This window comes from Astatotilapia calliptera, chromosome 11 (genome assembly GCF_964374335.1).
Source record: "Astatotilapia calliptera chromosome 11, fAstCal68.1, whole genome shotgun sequence".
NCBI lineage: Eukaryota > Metazoa > Chordata > Actinopteri > Cichliformes > Cichlidae > Astatotilapia > Astatotilapia calliptera.
The window spans coordinates 37,752,006-37,771,404 of NC_137432.1; the positions used below are offsets into that span (position 1 = coordinate 37,752,006).

General features: G+C 43.6%; 1 protein-coding gene, 1 long non-coding RNA gene and 1 pseudogene across 3 annotated transcripts in view; 1 reads left to right on the forward strand and 2 right to left on the reverse strand.

Annotated features, from left to right (window-relative positions):
- LOC113032854 (CD276 antigen-like) overlaps positions 1 to 19,399 on the reverse strand; it is a 233,851-nt pseudogene that overhangs the window by 156,168 nt on the left and 58,284 nt on the right. The gene's annotated exons all lie outside the window — the stretch shown is intronic.
- Positions 4,987 to 13,184, reverse strand: LOC113032350 (uncharacterized). The gene is made up of 4 exons (XM_026185230.2): positions 13,072 to 13,184; positions 11,627 to 12,171; positions 9,458 to 9,586; positions 4,987 to 7,257 (listed from the first exon to the last, which is right to left on the reverse strand). Exons 1-4 carry the CDS (start codon positions 13,118 to 13,120, stop codon positions 7,234 to 7,236), a joined length of 747 nt encoding a protein of 248 aa, XP_026041015.2. The 5' UTR covers positions 13,121 to 13,184; the 3' UTR covers positions 4,987 to 7,233.
- LOC145432004 (uncharacterized) lies at positions 7,937 to 9,039 on the forward strand. The gene is made up of 2 exons (XR_013912345.1): positions 7,937 to 8,608; positions 8,702 to 9,039. It is a non-coding gene; the product is annotated as an uncharacterized LOC145432004 (long non-coding RNA).

Sequence of the window (19,399 nt, forward strand, 5' to 3'; positions counted from 1 at the left end):
GCCTGAGCAGTTACAGACCAGTGTTTTGTCTTTGTTAAACCACACTGACCTCATTCAAGGATAAAACAGGAGCCAACGCATGGAAACCAGTGTTGTGACAACTAAGCAAAGAACCAAGTTTAAAAAGTGTCTTTGTCACACAAACACGTGTTCGTGAAACATACAGTGAAGATAACAGTTTGACATTATTGAGCAAACAAGGTGATTCTCAAAGAGCTGCAAACCTGGAACATGTCAGCGTGCTCTGTGTGAGCCGGACAACTGGAGGAGAAAACAAGTGTCAGACCTTCAGCCTCAACTTCTGATTAAGTTTGATTCTCCAGAGACGTAAAACAACAGCTGGAAACGAATCTTTGCTTTAACTTTACCATTACAGTTGAGCTAAAAATAACACAAGCAAAGACCAGAGTCAGAGAATATCTGATCTGAAATTATTGACACGTAAAATTCTATATTTCCAGTCAGATTGAACGTAGACGTTTTAACTGAACGATTTACATTTATATACTATTTAAATTTGTGACTATATCAGTAAAGTTTGGGGGAAATCGAAGAGTTAAAACTGCGTCCCTCCAACCATCTTCTGCAGTTAATTTCTGTTTCTAAGGCAGACGTGCAGAGTTTCAGCTCTTTTTCATGAATCATATCTTCTTCCTGTCGCACAGGATGGAAACCTGACAGCCTCTCTGTTTGGCTTTCTGTTGTTTCCATCAGCTTCAAATCAAAACAAGCAGGTAGACAATATGAAGGAGGAACCCGAATAAGACTGAGGGAGTACAACAGACTAAAGAGACTGCAGAGAGAATGAGGCCCAGGTGAACACGATCAAGACAGTGACAAGAGCTGACTTCCTGTTTCAAAAAGAAGCCCCACCTGCTCTCCAAACCTTCTGTTTGTGAGGGGCAGCCAATCAGAAGGAAGTTGGTTTATAAGGAGACCTCAAGTTCACATGGAAGGTGAACTGAGATCAACTCAAGTCCTGCTGTTGGATGATAATTTTTTTTTTTAAACTGAATCTTGCATATTTATTCTAGTAGAGCCCAAGACGTTAAGTAAAGAGGTGAGAATCAAGTAAAGCTGCTTTAAAATGCTTTTATGAATCTTGAGAATAAGTGACTTCCTGTGTGCGCTGTGAACACGCGGCGCTGTACAGGTGTACTAAGCACGATGTTTGTGACCTGGCTCAGTTTCAGATAACCAGCTGTGGTTGCAGTGGTTGGCCACACCTTTAACCAACGAAACCAGGAATGACATCAGTTTGGATCAGAAGTGTTATCACTTCCCTCCCAGGGTGGAGCCTTTCCATCCACAGTGCCTGAGGTGCACCACCCTCCCACTCTGTGTTTCACTACTTTCATATGTTTTGCAGGAGACGCCGCTGTCACACCTGACTCTGTGACTCCGCAGCCCTGTCTAACCTGGACCGGTCTCACTGGGATTCAATAGTCCTGACCTACATTTTGTTTTTAAAAAAGCTCCAGAGTAAAATTTCACACTGCTGCCAAGAAAGAGCTGCGCCTGAGCCAGATTTGGGGACACCCACGTGTGATTTCAAGCCGGGCTACAGACCAACTTATGTTTATATCTTTTCCTTAAAGTGTCCCAGTGCGCGGTACAGGTGCATCGCTTATTCATGCAGTAATAAGAGCAACCACCGGCCTCTGTGTGGTGTTGTAATGGAGACAATGGCATGACAGCACGATCTCAAACAAATGGCAACCTGTGATACTCCCAGCTCCTGTCCCACAGGAGAACAGCAGGGATGGTGGGTGTGGAAAGTCATGGAGAAAGTTCAATTCTGATCAGACACAGAAGCAGAGCCGAGAGGAGGCCGGAGAGAGTAAGACCGCACACAGCGGCGCTCAGCATGTGTCGAATCTCATTAGTCTGCTTAAATAATGACCTTGAATCCAACAGGGAAGTCTGAAAAACTGTTACAAAGCCCAGCTTCATAGGAGGAATAAACCCGAAGTGTTCCAGGTTCATTCCATGTAAAATCAATCAAACTTGGGTAAACTTTGAGGAGACATCGTGTGGCCTCGGTGGCTGCTTAATCAAGTTGTGTCATATTTGATGGCTCCTGGTCATAAATCCCTCGATTTTCCTCTTTTAACAAAGCTCACAGCTGTGCAACAGCAACATTGATGGTCACGTGTTCAATAAGAGTTTGTCTGAGGATGAACTGATTTCTGAGCAGCACTGAACACACCATAAGAAAGTTTGGTTATAAGTCAGAAGCTGAACCAGTCTAGACCTGGATGAGCCGTCACTGTGAAACTGTTCAAAGTGTGAAGGTGACATTTTTCATGGCTTCAGTAAATAAAAAACGTCAGCTGATTCTGGCGGTCAGGTGACAGGACAACACGACAGGATGTTCCTGGCAGAATATTTTGTATTTTACAAGAAGTTATTTTTAGCACTTAAATCCACCGAAATCATTTCGATTCATAGTTTTTTATTGTTTTCCATTTTGAATAAAGCATCATTGTTCCATACGCCAGAGAGCATCAAATTCAACAGTGCGAGGCGTTCAGGTGCATCACTGCAGAATCGGAAATCATTGAAATGATAAAGAAGAAAAATAAAACAGGAAATGCTGATGAGAACAATCATATGTGGCTGTATGTGTGTTCATGCTCCCTCCTACATGCGTGGCACATAAAAGCTCCTAAAAATCTGCAGAAACACAAAGATGATGGATTTTTAAAATCACACCACTTAGGCTGCGTTCACACTGCAGGCGAAAGCGCATCAAATCCGATTTTTCTGACCCTCTGCGACCATCTATCCGATCATGCTATGACAGTGTGAACGGCACAAATCCGATATTTTCAAATCCGATCTGGGTCACTTTCGTATGTGGTCCTGAATCCGATACATATCCGATGTTTCAGAAAGCGACTGCTGTTTGATGGTCATGTCGCATTAAATCCGTCTTTTACGTCACTGACACAAGACAGACGCCAATTATCAGCGCCGGAGAAGACATCGCGAACGCTTCCTGTCCATCCCGTGAAACTGCTGGGAAGACAACGTTGGAGAAACGTGAACATTTTATTTGTACTGTATAATCTGCAGATTCTGACAGAAATCTGCAGCTATCCTTTGAAGCACCGCTCCTCTAAAACAGCAATAAGGATCATTATTAGGTTATTTACATCATTATGTAAATAACAAAATAACTTAAAGCAAAAATTGGGAAACGTGAAGTCCGAAGTCTTTATATTAAGGCCATCAGTCAAACATACTGTTGCTCTGGGTCTAAACAGAGCGCGTTGTGTGTGACGTCTTCTTTTGCGCATGCGGGCCGCTTTGAGCGTTCACACTAGAGCGCGTTTGCTGTCACATTTTATTTGTAGTGTGAACGAGCAGACAAAAAAATCGGATTTGATCAAAAAATCGGAATTGAGCTTTAAGACCTGCAGTGTGAACGTAGCCTTGTAGATATCTGTATATGATTACTCCACATTAACCCAACATCACTACATCTTCTCGTCCACCGAAATCTTTTGTGTTATTTCTTATAATAAGGAACACTAATAGCTTTATTTATAGCTAGCTGTTTTTAACATTTAGATGAAAAGGATTTGTCCTACACACTCGTTCATAGTTTGGTACTTGAAAGGTAAAGGGCGACTTTTGGCTGCTCAATAAACTGAATGTGACTTTTTGAAAAGAGAAAATAATTCGATTGTGTAACAAAGTTCCTGCCCTGACGTCAGCATCCATAGGGAGGTTTGTGGAAAGGCAGACACTCCCGAGCTGTCCGAGCTCGGGCTGTTGTGTTCCTGAGGTGAATAAAAAGTAAAAGTCAACAGAACGGCCGAGCCCTGTCGCGGTCATACGAGCTTCCTTTCAAAGCATTCGCTCAGGTGAGTCAGGCAGATGAATACCTATCAGCCTGTCAGTCATCATGAAACCCGAGCCCTCAAGCGCATTACACATGTGTTATATCTAAGGGCGTTTATAGCACTGATTACAGAGGGCCTGACATGTTTCCTGTTATGAGATGTTAAAGCTGGATTTGGATTTAGAGTCCAGATTTGCCCGAACGACCCACCCAGCAAACATTTCCACCCTGACCAACGTCAGCTGAGGTCGTCTCTCAGCATCGTCTCGGTTTAAAAACAGCTCTGAAATAAAAGTTGTGCTGCTGTCAGAGAACCAATTCTGCCATTGGCAGGACTGTTTGTTCAAATGCTGTTTTATATTTTTTATTGATGGCTGATGTTTATGGCACTTACATATGTCAGAAATATGTTAGTATTTAAAAGTAGAATGGGAGGCAGAGCCTTCAGTTTTCAGGCCCCTCTTCTGTGGAACCAGCTTCCAGTTTGGATTCAGGAGACAGACACTATCTCTACTTTCAAGATCAGGCTTCAAACTTTCCTTTTTGCTAAAGCATATAGTTAGAGCTGGACCAGGTGACCCTGAATCCTCCCTTAGTTATGCTGCAATAGACGTAGGCTGCCGGGGATTCCCATGATGCACTGGGTGTTTCTTCTTCACTCACTATGTGTTCACAGACCTCTCTGCACTGAATCATATCTGTTATTAACCTCTGTCTCTCTTCCACAGCATGTCTTTATCCTGTCTTCCTTCTCTCACACCAACCAATCACAGCAGATGGCTCCGCCCCTCCCTGAGCCTGGTTCTGCCGGAGGTTTCTTCCTGTTAAAAGGGAGTTTTTCCTTCCCACTGTCGCCAAAGTGCTGCTCATAGGGGATCATATGATTGTTGGGTTTTTCTCTGTATGTATTATTGTAGAGTCTACCTTACAATATAAAGCTCCTTGAGGCGACTGTTGTTGTGATTTGGCGCTGTGTACATAAAATTGAATTGAACTGAAGGCTTCATCTGTAACGTGGTACCTTCTACATTTAGATGAATATAAGATATTGATGCTGTGGAAACGATGCGTTAAAGTTAAACAAAGACAAATTTGTAACAAGATAAATACACATGATGACAAACAACGATACAATAAACTTTTGCAGATTTGTTTATTCAGATAAAATATAAAAGATTTTAAAAAAGCCCAGAGAAATGGAAACCTAAAACGAGTGAGCGTGTTTCTCTTTGCTGGTAACGGTTGCTGTGATGCTGACTCAGTTCAGAGCCCATCCCAGCCTCTTTATGTTGATATCGGCTTTATCACTCCTGCTAAACGCTCCCAAGTTCATACATTCCTCCGCAGCTGCGCCCGCTCCACGCCCGCATTCTCTTTCTGTCTTTGTGACCGAGCTGCTTTGTTGGAAAGAATAAACTTAGACTTTGGTTTGAAAAGATGAATCAAACCTGCAACAATGAGGATTTGCTTTCAGGCCACGATTGTCCTGCTGCAAACATAACAAACAAAAAAAGTGGGACATTGGAGCCGCTGCCAAACCAACACACGCAATAAAAGTACAAATAATAGCAAAGTTATTACCAGGAAAGAAAAACAGTGGGAAAAAGAAGCACGAACATTTTTCAAAAACCCTCAATAGTCTTAAAAATAACACGAAGAATTGATTTAGGTGTAAAAAGAAGAGTACCATGGGACACAAGTGGAAACAGCTTCATATCATGTGAACTGTCAGTGTCACTGGCAGCTATAGAAACAGTGAAAACATGGAGCATATATAATTACAGGCACAACAGTGTGTTTGTATAGAAAACCACGTTTTGTATTCTGTAGCTTTTTATATCAATAATTATATAATTAAATGGCTGCTGAGTAGGTGAGACATTAATTCTCCAACAGTAAGGAGGGAAAATACATGTATGAAATGTTTAAAGTGTATTTATGCACTGGAACTGCACCTCAGCAGCCACTTCATTAGGTACACCTGGAAACATTCCTGGAAACCAGATTTTGGTCCATGTCGATGTGACATCATCGTACAGCTTCCTCCACATCTCAAAGGCGCTCAGTGGGACTGAGATCTGTGACTGTGGACGTCATCTGGGCACCGTGAATTCATCGTCATGTTCAAGAAACCAGTTTGAGACGATCTGAGCTGTGTGACACGAGCAGCCAATCAGAAGATGGTGAATGTGGTCATAAAGGTTTGGACACGGTCAGTGACAAGACTCGGGTCGGCATGGAGTTGAAACGATGCTCGGTCGGTACCAAGGGGCCCAAAGTGTGCCCAGAAAATATCCCCCAGTCCATCACACCACCGGCAGCGTGAACCGTTAATACGGCAGGGCGGATCCATGCGTTCATGCTGTTTACACCCAGTTCTGATCCTACGGACTCGGTAGATCAGTGTTTTTGTTTTTGGTGAGTGTTTGTGAGCTGTAGCTTCTGTTTCCTGTTCTTAGCTGACAGAAGTGGCCCCCGGTGTGGGCTGCTGAAGCCCATCTGCTTCGAGCTTCGACGTGTGGACGCTGGAGAGACTGTTGCTTTTATCAGCTGAGAGGTGTCCATTCTCATGGACCTCTGGCGGTGTCTCCCAGCTGCTCACTGCTGTTTTCTCGCTTTTGGACCGTTCTCTGTGAACTTGGAGATGGTGGTGTGGCAACATCCCAGCACATCTCCTTTTTCTGAAATGCTCAGACCAAAGTCACTTAAATCACTTCAGCCTGGCTTGAGCATGTCCAGATGTGTGAACGCACTGAGTTGGAGCCATGTGATTGGCTGATTAGATATTTGGATGAGCCTAACTGGTGTACCTAATGCAATGGCAAGTGAGGGTACATCCTGTCGCAAAAAATGACAAAAGATAAAGAATAAGAAGAGAAATAAAAGGTAATCTAGCCTAACGATAGTCACAACATCAACTTAGGAATTAAAACTAATGTGAAATGATTTTGATTTGTAAGAGGAAACAAAGCCAAAGTAATACTGGTCAAATAGGAACGTAAATATGGAAGATTTTTCTAAAGATTGCAAAATGTGACAGACTGGAAGGAATGGAAATCAGATACATGTAAAATTTGTGTTATAATTGTGACAACATAATAAAAATATGATAACAAAAGTAAAATATAAATGCGCCTAAATCCACCGATCAGTGCAACTGCGTTTCTGATTTTTCTGTTTTGTTTCCCTTTAAATAAAATTGTATTTTCTGCTTTTTGTTGAGACCTTTAAAAAAAACAGCAAAGCAACAACAACAGTTTTTGTTCAGAGAATAAATTAATGTTCATGACATTAAAACAGTAATTATGACAGATGTTTGTAAAAAAGACTGAGAGATACAAAGTAAACGTGTTGCGTTGGTCTGATCCTCGATGAGTGGGCGTCTAGCTCGGCCGCTCGGTCTGCTCCTGGAAAAGACGAACGACGGGATGAGCATCGAGATTATTTAAGCAGCACTCGTTCCTCACTTATTCACCAATAACACAACAACTGTGGGCGGAAGCAGTGAATATTATCTTAGTTATTGATTTTGGAAAGTGACAATAAGTGTCATAAATCCTGCACCGTCATCGGGGTCATAAAGGGGGAAAAGGTGGAGAATGTAAACTGTGACCGGCAGGAATGATTTACAGACGTATGAAAAGGCGTCACTTTACCCAGCGCTGATAACAAAAGCTAAAGTATTTTAGTGGCTGGGTTTTTAAAATATTTACTAAAACCAATATTCACTCAGCCCTTGTTTGTCCAACTCCTTTCAGTCATAGTCACTTTATTAAATTATGGGAAGGTTCGACCTGGATTTTTTACATTTCCAGTTTAAACTTCAGTTGACTGTGACTATCCCAGTCCACAATCTGCAGTTTCTCTAACGTCCACTAGAGGTGCCAGCAGTGAGTCAGTCTGTATAGTGCGTGATACAAAATGTATGGAAGCCCGTTTCCGCCACTAAATAAAAACAAAAAAGCTAGTATCCATAACTCGACATTTCGAGAAATATAACTCAAAATTTCGAGTTAGCTCTGCCAATCAAAAATATACGTGAATGAGGTCGCTTTCTTGTTACCCGGAAGCATATGGCGCAGAGGAGCGCGCACTCAAAAACGGATCCCAACAAATTGGCGCTTTGGCGAGTACGTTTGCTGATAGTAACACCGTGTGATTCAGCTAATAACACGGGGATTTCATCATTTGAAGCCAGGCTGAAAACACTCAGCAATCTGTGCATTCACGACTGGATGTATTACCGGTAGCTTAGCTGTAGCATTTGTAGCTGAGGGCTTCAGCTTCCGGGTAACAAGGAAATGACGTCATTCACGTAGATTACTGATTAGCAGCGCTAACTCGAAATTTCGAGTTGCTTTTCTCAAAATTTTGAGTTAATAAATCGAAATTTTGAGTTAATATGTCGAAATTTCGAGAAAGTAACTCGAAATTTTGAGTTATGGATCCTTTTTTTTAGTGGCGGAAACGGGCTTCCATAAAAATGTCTCTATCGCTAATATCCTAAACCTAACATCTGTCCAGCAGCTCGAGAAGACATTTACAGGTTAACATAGCCTGCGTAGCACGAGCCGATAACTCCACCTTCTCTCTCTGATGGACGGGCCGATCGATGATGTCACATGTGTGTCCGCTGTCTCAGGTCATTGTGTGCTAATAAGGTCTGTAGTTAACAGGTTAGAGACCTTTAGATACCGGGACCCAAAGTTGGAACATGTGACGTGTCCCTGAGGTGTGATTGTTACGGAGTACAGCATGGTGAGAATCCCCACTAAGCTTTTGGGCTGGCATTACTTTAGACTTTTTTTGTATTAATTGCATGCTTTGGCGTTTCTTTGTGTTTGGTGTGAGGTGTGGGCCACACCCACGTGGGACTGCAGACTCTACTCTAGTCCAGCTGCCAGCTGTTTGGAGTTGAGTACAGGGAGCAGCTGATTGGGGAGGACTGGAGCCCTTCTCTATGAAGGGGAGAGGAAACAGGAAGTGGGGGTTGTTGTTGTCTTTTAGTAGGACACTGGTGCAGCAGGGAAGCCTCGAAGATTCCAGGATGAAGTTTGCACATTTTAATGGAAACGATCCCTGAAAGAACCCTGACCGCGGTGGCTTTGGGCCTTGGATTCCTGGCCAGAGTTGTGTCTTCAGCCAGTAGTTTGACCAGGAGAAAGAAAAAATAAATCTTGCGTACCCCATTGCAGTGTGCGTGTGGTGGTTCCTTACTGGTCAATGTTAGAGCTACTACTTCCTTGTATGGAGGCCATTTTGGGCCTTACGTAACATGATGACAGATGTTGATGTATGGTGATGAAATGTGTTCATTCATGTGTTTAATGTCACTGAACGTGGAGGAACTTGTACACAGATTATTTTCTGCATGAGCCTGTCGGGTCTTTGCTCAGGGATCCAGGATGATGCTAACTTCTGAGCTGGCCTACGAAAAACCAGTGACAAATATCCAAAGTGAGGACACAGTGTGACATGTCCTCACGAGCATCAGGGGCGAACAGGCGGGTGGCCTCTGAGGACTTCCGAGAGGTTACTGTGGCCCTCTTTGTGAGCACATGATTAATTTTACGTGAACCCTTCAAATATTTGTACGTTTGGACTTACGTATTGTCTCCCATTGGTGGCTTCAAAGCGCCCGTGAGTGGTGTAGAGAGGGATGTCGTCTCTGCTGTTCAGGTGGTCGTAGGGACTGAAGCCTTGGGAGCGCCCCCTGTAGCAGCAGCACCACACCAGCTGGAGAGACAAAACAATTAGCCTGACTCAGTCTGAATGTTTAAAATCCACAGTGATGATGAAAGGAGGAAGCTTATTAAACACGACATATGTTTGCTGCGTGCAAATATACATGGCCATCAGACAGAAACTTAGACTGTCTGCTGAGGGCGCTCGTGCCAATCATGTGCTCCGATCAGTGTTTGTTATTGTTGTTGCCACATAAATGCACAGAATCTGAAGTTTTCCTCAGTAATAAAGAAGCATTTCTGCTGCCACTATGGGGAGTGGCTGTTTCAGTCTCAGATTTGTGTGAATTCAGTGAACTCTGAGTCAGTATTTTATCCCCTAATGGAAAACGCTCTGACTTTGGTCCAGCTCCGGGGCAAACGCTAAATGCCGGTGTCGCGTTTCACTGCTGATCATTGCTCTGGCAGCGAAGAATAAAAGTCCTGTAGTCCTCGTCCATGAGTCAGAAGTGTGGTGTTTCTTATAATCGCTCAAACCTCGGGGGCATTTGCCTTTTTTTCTTTTCTTTCTTTTTTCTGCTGCCTCAGATTTCTCAGTCAGCAAAACAATCAGGATGTAAAGCTAAAATGTAAAGTTGGTGCTGATAAAAATCTACAGGGTGAGCAATGATTGAATTAAGCAGCAAGTCCTGAAGAACATGCAGGACTCAAATAACGAGCACGTTACTCTGGAGGAAGAATGTGCTGAGACCGCAGCAGGCTGCAGATGTCACCCGCACCTTTCAGACACGCTTTGATTACTGGGATGAAAGCTCAGCAAATTTGTGTTGATTTCTTAGTGGTTAAAAAAAGGCAACCCTGAGCTGACTGCAGTAACTCTGAAGACAAAGAGGATATTTAAAACTAGACGGAAAGAAAGCGGAGAAGTCCAAAGGCCTGCTAGAAGCATGTAAGGTAATAACTGGTTTGGTCTCGGGCCCGAGGAGCTGATACACTGCACAGATTGTTCAATTTGTGCTCTAATTACAACAATGTCACCATGTTGCCCAGCAACCACCGACCAACAGGATAACATTACATTTATTTAGCAATTCTTCAGATAGAAAACATTAGAGAAACATTTTATTTGAATTTCGTAACATTAACGTCTAATTTAACTTTAATGTTATGATATATGACATTTTAATGCTGGCATGTTGCCCGGCAACCACCTAACAATGAACTATAATGGCATTTATGATGGTAAATGTGACAGTGGCAGTAGATCAAATGGAAATAATAAGTCGGGTGTCATGGATACACGAAACGTCCAGATTCTGTCTGAAAAGACGAGATGCAAACTTTACTGCTGATCGGTTCCTGTTAGAGTGTAAAAAATATTATTTCAACAATACTTAAAGTTTGTACAGGCCGACGTCTTAGAGCAGCCACTGTGAGGCAGCAGTGTTGTGACCGTGGGTACCCTTTGTGAAAAGTTGGGTTGTGATTGCCGCCATTTCCCAACTCTGTGGTTCTCATGACCATTGATCAGTGGTCATGAGGATTTTCATATTAATGATCAAGGAACTGACCTCCCAGCACATTGTTCATGCAGGGCTGCCAGTTTCAGTCATTGTGCAAATGTACAGTTTATAATATTGGGGAAGGAGTCGCCTGGATGAGTGACGAAAGGTTTCTCCCACTGAAAACGTCCAGGTGAACAGAGTCAACCTTTTGGGTTTGTGTTGTGTTTGGGATTGCAGGACCAAAGTGCACCTCTGTAAAGGAAACACTTGATTCGTAGTTTACGAAAATAAATGTTGAACGACTGAATTGACTGAATTCAAATTGTGATGATGCCCTGACCTAATGAGGCCAGAAACATGATGCAGAGGATGCTTCGGGTGTGTCTGTGAGATGCAGCTTTGATAAAATGCTGCTATTTGAAACCCTAGCAGTGGCAACGCAGCGGTTACCGAATGTGGCGCAGTCCCTGAACGCACCGCGAACCAGAGGCAGTGTGTTGGTCTCCATATTTGCTGAGATGGATTGTGGGGTGTCTATAAAGATGTGATTTGACTTCCTGGAGTGAAGGTGAAATGTGTGCACTCACCAGTCCGATCAGCAGCAGGAGCAGCAGCAGCAGAACCACAGCCGCCAGGACCAGCAGAGCTATGCCCCACCCAGGAACCCCCGCACTGCTGCCGGCCGCAGACGCCGCTGTGCTCTGGGTCGTACTCGTGGATGTGCTCGGAGTTGTGGTCGACTGGTTTGTGGCCGTTCCGTTGCTCTCTGTGGAAGGGGGGGATGTCGCGGAGGAATTGGTGTTGGTGCCGTTACCGGGCGAAGCGGTTGTAGAGGTTGTGTTGTTTGCTGAAGAGCTGTTGTGCGGGGTCGTGACATTCAGAGAGGCAGTTGTCGGGTTCGTCGTCACTGCGGTGGTGTTGGTGGCACTGGGAACAGATGTACTGGTGGTGTTGGTGGCGCTGGGAACAGATGTACTGGTGGTGTTGGTGGCGCTGGGAACAGATGGACTGGTGGTGTTGGTGGCGCTGGGAACAGATGGACTGGTGGTGTTGAGTCCAGCAGATGTTGGTGCGTTGTTAGAAGAGGTGCTGAGGGTTGTTGTTGTGTTGGTTGAGTCTGTTCCAGAGGCCACTAATGGAACAAGAACAGTTTTAAATAAACTCAGTCAATCTTATGATGACTGTGACCGAGGCAGGAATCAAAGGTATCGATGTGGGAGTTTAATGAGGCTGCAAAGTGCCGTGTATGCTACTCCACTGCCTTCATTTCACTCTGCTCACCTCACCTGTGAGCTCAGTAAACAATCACTAGTTTTAATGAATAAAACAACATGAAATCATGCTGCAATTATAGGGAAAACGTGATCATGGAGGATGATGAACTTTAGAAGTTTTAGATAGATCTTCCCACAAGGTAAAGCGAAAAATATCTGTCTCACCGACTGTTGCAAAATAACATCCTGTGTTGCTTCCGTCAGATCACTTCTTTCACACTAACAGCTGTTAAACACCAAATAAAACAGAGATTGAGTCTGTAGCATCTTTCCTCCTGACGAGGCTTCACCACACGTGAAGCCTCCCAAAATATCTGATGCATCTCTCACATGCTGAGGTTTGCTGATTTTTGAGGTTAAAATACTAACGATGAAGTAAATGATGAAGACAACAGACCATAGAAAGGCGCTCTGTGCTGCACTGAAACATGAGCAAGGCGAATCTCAGGGTTCGAGGCTGAGACTCACACACAAAAGAAAACCTTAGAAATCTGAATGTAACTATTTCTGGACAGTTTATCAATCAGCAGGTTAATAAATGATGGAAACAATCAGACCGAGTGAGCTCAGCTGCAGACCGTCGCTAAACTAAAGGACTATTCTTTCTCTTTTATATCTTTGACAGCTTTAGTTTCCATTGTTTAACATGTTTGTGTTCCTCTGATGCTCGATTTCTATTTTGTTTCGAGTCTGAGACGGAACAGAAAAGAGTAAAACAGAAGATCTAAAAAGGTGTAGTTTAGGTGTAGTTTTCCAACCTGAGGCGGTGAGGCTGAGAGCCAAGCAGAGCGCGAGCAGTTTCTCCATCTTTCTGCAGGAAATCCGAAAGTTTGTGACAAAGATCTCAGTGTGAGCGGCCGCCGGAGTCTGTTTCCATCCAGAGAAAGACTCCTTTATACACCCGCCTCACCTGCACACAGGTGGGGGAGAGAGAGGGGGGAGGGGCTGCGTTCCTCCGCCTCCCAACATGCCTTTGGGTTTCAGCAACAGCAGAGCTCCACTCTGTGGTCGCAGCTCAGTTTCCTGTTTCATTCTTATTTGCCTGTTTGTGCAGCTGTTTAAACCCGAGAGATAAAAACAAACCCAACGAGGAATCTCTGATCCGAGTGTGCCGACACGGAGCGCTGCAGCTTTAGGGATGGATCCATAACATCGTAGATCAATATGGAAATAATCGCACACTCACCAGCATCAGCAGCCCGTTAAGTGTAGATTGTACAGAAGTGTGTTTGTGCCACAGTTTTTCAGATATGTGTCAAAGCATGTGGAAAAACTCTTCTGTTTATCTTTCAACTCATCTTTGTTTATTTCTATGAATTTTTACCTTCTGATTAAAACAGTCGGTTTAGGAGAAACTGTCGCTCGACACAGACTGAAGGTTGCCAGGTTTCACCGGCTGGCTGAGTCGATGCTTCGGGCATGCGTGGCCGCACTGAGCGGGGTGTTCCCCTCACAGACGGGAGGTTAGCTGGACGAAGAGCAGCCGAGTCGTCTGTTTGCATTTATACATCACAAACTGTTCAATAAAGGACATTTTCCAGTTTCACTGAAGTTAACAAACGTTGGAACATTGTTGCTGTTTTGTGTGTAGCTGTGATTGATGCATCACACAAAACTGGTACATTTATGAGGACGTGTTTGTTTTTTTTAGTCAAGGAGCAATTTCACTTCACTTTTCAAGCTTAAGGTGGAAGACAATATTTCAGTGCTTCGAACAATAACTCAGAAGAAATGTTGACATTCAAACGTGTTTCCATTTTTCCACCGTAAGAAAAACGAGTGGACATTAATGCTTCAGCTAGCTGTGAGTCCATCGATGAAGTGTGTGTGTGTGTGAGAGCTGAGGTCTGTGCCGTGCTTGGATGAAATGTTTAATGCTGCATGTTAGATTTGTATTGTTGATTGTCATTTATGCTTAGAAATATTTACTTATATATGCTTAGAGTTTTGTAATTAGTTGTAGATTGGTAGAGGTTTTGATCCTTGATAGTCTGCAAACTTTGTGTGTATTAGACAGCACTTTGGGAGCATGAGAGGTCATACCGTGTCTTATTATTTTATGGTAGGATTAACGTAGCTACGTCTGTTCTAGTCTAAGTGCTCTTTGTTTAGATGAACTGCAGGACTTCCTCACCGTGTTATCTAGGATGAACTATCTAGGGTGAGGGGGAGGCTACCCTCTTCCTGACCAAGGATGTTTGACCCTTTGATCAGCAGTACACACACACACACACACACACACACACACACACACACACACACACACACACACAGGCAAGGTACTCTTTGTTTGTATGTAGACGTCGTATGTTAATGAATCTATGCATATTCATGTAACCTCAATAAAAGGACAGTGATATGGGAGAACGGACGAGAGCTACTGGGGTCAAGCGAAGGAACGGCGCTCTGTCTGGTTCTCTCCCGTGCACGAGTACCATGAAGAAGTTTGCCTACTTGTGTCTTGCTTGCAGTGTAATTATATTGTCTTAACGTTCCAGCGAATAGGTTCAAGCTACAAACCTATCATTAATTGGTCCTTCGATGCCGGAGCCCTGGAATCGCATTCACCGAGGGGAGGAGAGGCACGCTGAAAGACTGACGTCAGCCAGGAAGTTCCTGTGGATTCGCTGTCTGTCTTTTCTCCTCGATGAATGGCGATTGGCGGGATTCGAGGCTGATATTACACGCTAAGCAACACCGAGTAAGTTTAGAGTCCAACTCTATAACTGTACGTCTTCGCCGCTCAGTGGGGCGTTGTCCGTGGCCGCTTAGTGGGGCTAAAATTACGTCTTCGCCGCTCAGTGGGGCGTTGTCCGTGGCCGCTCAGTGGGGCTAAAATTCGCCGTCTAAGTGGGGCGATGTACAAAGCCGCTCAGTGGGGTTTTTTTGTACAGAAGCATTAAGTCGCAGAGTTGCGCAGTTCGAACTTTTTTTGGTTCGCCGTCTTAGTGGGGCGAAATACAGACCGCTGTGTGGGGTACTGTAGTGAGTTCTCCACCGCTCAGTGGGGTGTTGAGAAGTTCCGCGGGGTCCAGATTGTGCTGGACAGTAGGCCTATTTTGTGTTGTTGTCATTGTCGTCGTCGTTGTTGTTGTTGTTGTTGTGTGTGCGGAGCAGAACATGTGGTCTGTGACACCGACTGTTGTTGTTATCACGGGTTTCTAAGCAACCAAGAGTGAGTCGGAGGGAGACAGACGTTTGTGCTGGACTTTGCTCCTGGCAGCACAAAGTATTTATGTAAAAAAGAGAGAGAGCGACGGCTCCACAGCTGCGCGGGTTCACGCGAGCGCGGTCACGCGGACCGGAGCCGTGCGGTTAATCGCAGGCTTATAAATGGAAGAGATTCAAATGTTAGAAGTTTTCAGAAAACGCACCAGCCTTGGAGAGCTGTGGAGAAGGCCAGCCCACATCAGCAGCACTTAAGATATGCTCTAGTGAATGGCTTTCCCCCCACCCCCTTGCTGACAAAATGTTTATTCTTTAGCTTGCCCTGATCGACAGCAGCCTGTGTGCCAGACCATAGATTTAATTGAGGTGGATAGTTGTTAAAAGTAACCTACATTAAACTTGTGGTTGCTTAAATTCAGTACAATGACATGTGAGGTGAAGTGATATAGGTAAATATTTAAACTCATGAAGTGCATAGAGGCACTTGACCTGTGTGGAAGACGGTCGTCTTGTTATGAGCCATTGTTGAGATATGGAGCACACCTGTGAAAACAACTAATATGCTCAACCCTGTATGAAACATCTAAAAATACATGATTGAGAAGCTGTGTTGAATATGTAAGTGTAAGACTTTGCCACTGTGGGCAGAGCATGCAACTACTGTGTGATGTCGCGTTGCAGTTTTGTTTTTGTTTTTTGAGCTGATGAGCAGGCTACACATTATCAGATCAAGAGCTGTCTGAGAACTACTCAAAGAGAGGGAAACAGAGTGTGCAGCGTTTCCATGAGCAGTTTTTCTGCACCTTGACTCGTGTGTGTGTGTGTAGCATCAGCATCATGTTTTTGTTTATTTGTTTTGTTGGATTAAAAATAATTAAATAAACTGGTGATCATGCTTATGGATCATCATGGCACATATCTCCAGCCATATGGTTTATTTATGCAGATGAAAAAGTGAGTGTGAATGTGTCTGACATCACAGTGTTTTTGTGCACTGTGCAAAAGTGATTGCCTCTGATTGTGAGTGAGAGCGGTGATTTTGCAGGTCACCAGCTATTGTGAAAAAAAAAAAAAGAGTGAAAAAGAGAGAGAATTTATATTGTAGATGAAAAATAATCATAGGAAAAAGGTTTTGTGTTGATCAGCCGAAAAACAACTACAATGTCATTTTCTGCTTTTAAGAAAGGATTGTTCACACAAACACACACACACACACAGAGATGTGTGTTGATTAAGCAGTGATGATAATAATGAAATGTCTTAGTTTGTCACTTTCAGGTGAAAAGCAGACCTGTATCAATTTTCCACATGCAACAGTCGGAAGAAAGTTATAGTTTAACATCATTGGAAACATGCAGGCCAAGTTTCTGGCTGACTTATTTACAGCGCCATGTGTTTCTCAACCTCACAAGCGAGCTCACTCCTCCCTGAAGACAAGGAATGCAGCTCCATGATAAAGAGACAGCTGCAAGTCCTGAGCACAAAAAGTCCCAGCAAAGCAGCAGCAATGTGGATAAACAGCAGCAGCAGAAGAAAGCAAACCCATCTTCCTGTCTGATTGGATGAATTCCACGGAGGGGCGAGCAAGATGGCGGTGGCAGCATGTTGAAATGCTCAAAAAGGACTGAGTGACTCGGGCAAGCCACATGCAGCTAGCATGCTGGCTAGCGACATGAAAGAAATGGACCCTTCATGATGCGTTCAACGTGCCAGCGCTGTGGTGGGAAAGGCTCCATCATAAACACGCCCTGCGCCCTGCGCCGAGGTTCAGGCCAAGAAGAAGAAGACTATGACTTCCAAGCCCAAGAAGGTCGGCCTCAGCGTGGGAGAGCTGATTGTGAAAGCCGTGGCCGCCCTCAAGAAGGCTCTGGCTGCCGGAGGCTACGATGTGGACAAGAACAAGGCCCGTGTCAAGACCGCCATCAAGAGTCTGGTGGCGAAGGGCACTCTGGTGCAGACCAAGGGCACCGGGGCCTCCGGATCCTTCAAGATGAACAGGGTTACTGAGACCAAAGCTAAGACGCCCGCCGCGGCCAAAGCCAAGAAACCGGCAGCAGCTGCTAAGAAGTCGCCCAGGAAGGCAGCAGCAGCAGCACTTCAGCCACTAGCACGAAGTCAACCGCATCAGAGGACAATAGTGAGAGTGGCTGTGACTTCACTGTGCATGTGAAGAAAACGTTTGAGGAGAACTGAACAGTTGGAGTTTGACATTTGCCACCTGTGGAGTAAAATGGCAAGAAGAGACAGTGGGACACAGGACAAAGCTGAAGGAGAACTGCCGGCTGTTGGACTGTTGAAGTGGGAGAGGACAACAGAGTGAGAAGACTAGGTGAGAACGCATAGGAATTATTTAATGTGGGAAATCAAAATTTGGGTTAGCAAACCTGGGGAAAAGAAAACTGACTGCTTAAGTTGGAAAATTGAGACGGAGTCTGAAACATTGCGAAAATAGAAACATATACAAAATCACACAAACAAGCAGAACATGCATTAACCCTACTAACAATTCCAAACACAAAATGACTCATGAAGACTCATAGCACATTAGTTAAGAAATGATTAAATAATAGCAGAGAAGTGTGTAGGAAAGGCAGCTTTAAGAACATGCTCTGCTGGAGATGCAGCTCCACAGACATGCATTAGACCTGCCTAATAACACAAACCCATGCAATGAAAATTAGCTTGTTATCTTTCATCAGTGTTACAATAGTGTCAATTTAGCAGACACTTGTTATCAAATACTGAATTTATCCTAAAGAAAAAAAATTGACTCTCCAAGTTGCAGGACAACAATTTAACTTTTGTGGGAAAAAAAAAATAAAAAAATCCTGGTTTGATGAATCAGTGATCAGACAATAAATTTAGTGTTAAAATGGTAAATTGGGAGAAGCTTCCTGCTTGATTGAGGCAGCATAAGTAATTTACTGTATGAGGGAAATTGTCTTTTGTGATACTATTTTGAACATGCTTTTCTGTCGTCCTGTCAACTTAGTGGGTTAATAGCTGATATGCAAATTAGTTGATCGGTTTTAGATTAATGAAAGGTGATTGAATTCTAGTATGAGTGAATGAGATGTGTTGGAGTTGTTGTGTGTTGAGTGGAGACTCTAAAACACTGAGTTTCCTGTTTTGATGTGCGAGTGAATCCTGTATTTAGATACACAACTCTGAATACGTCAGAACAAACGTCTTTTGTGAAGTGCATGACAGCATGTCACATGTTTTATGATGAAGGGAAAAAGGAAAAATTGAATAAAATAGATCTGTGGCTTAAATGAGTGAAGAGCACAGACCGGGTGATTAAACTCATAGCTAATATGACATTAGGCTTATGTTGTGTGTTGTGCAGTTGATGGTTGGTTTGGAGTGAATCTAGCTGATGATTCTTCTCCTGTTGTGAAAATGAGGAGTTTGTGTCATGACTTAACAAGGCCTTTTTATTTTGATACTTTCACAGTGCACTGAGAGTTTGGTTTGATAATCTCTGTTATTTTTTATTTTTCATTTTTGAACAAGCACTGATTTTTGCTTGTGAATTTCTTTTCTTTGAGCAGATCTGCAAGTCGGGAATTAAAAGCGTTACACGTCGTCAAGAAAATTGTTGCAAGTGAGTTTCTCCACATTTAAAATGGGTTCAGGAGAAAGCCACTTATTTGGGACAATTAGGAAATGAGAGTCCCCCCCAAAAAGGATTCAACGAGGAAATCCAGTCTAAATTATTTTTCTTTTTGAAATAACGTCGTTTTGCTGAGCGTGGAAACGAATGCGATGATAATTTCCACAATTAGCAAAAGAAGGAACCACTGAGTGAATGAGTAAGAATTTTAAAATAACTGACTGACTGACTGAACATGATTGTGTGAAGTTAACCCCCACCTGACAAAGGTGCAGATGAACCCATGTGTTTCCTTTTACAGG

Excerpts from the sequence above, each read along its gene's own strand:
- LOC113032350 (XM_026185230.2), bottom strand. The coding sequence starts at position 13,120 with ATGGAGAAACTGCTCGCGCTCTGCTTGGCTCTCAGCCTCACCGCCTCA. Across the intron at positions 9,587-11,626 it reads TCCTGCTGCTGATCGGACTG|CTGGTGTGGTGCTGCTGCTA; the intron begins GTGAGTGCACAC and ends TTGTCTCTCCAG. Across the intron at positions 7,258-9,457 it reads CCACCAATGGGAGACAATAC|GAGCAGACCGAGCGGCCGAG; the intron begins GTAAGTCCAAAC and ends CGTCTTTTCCAG.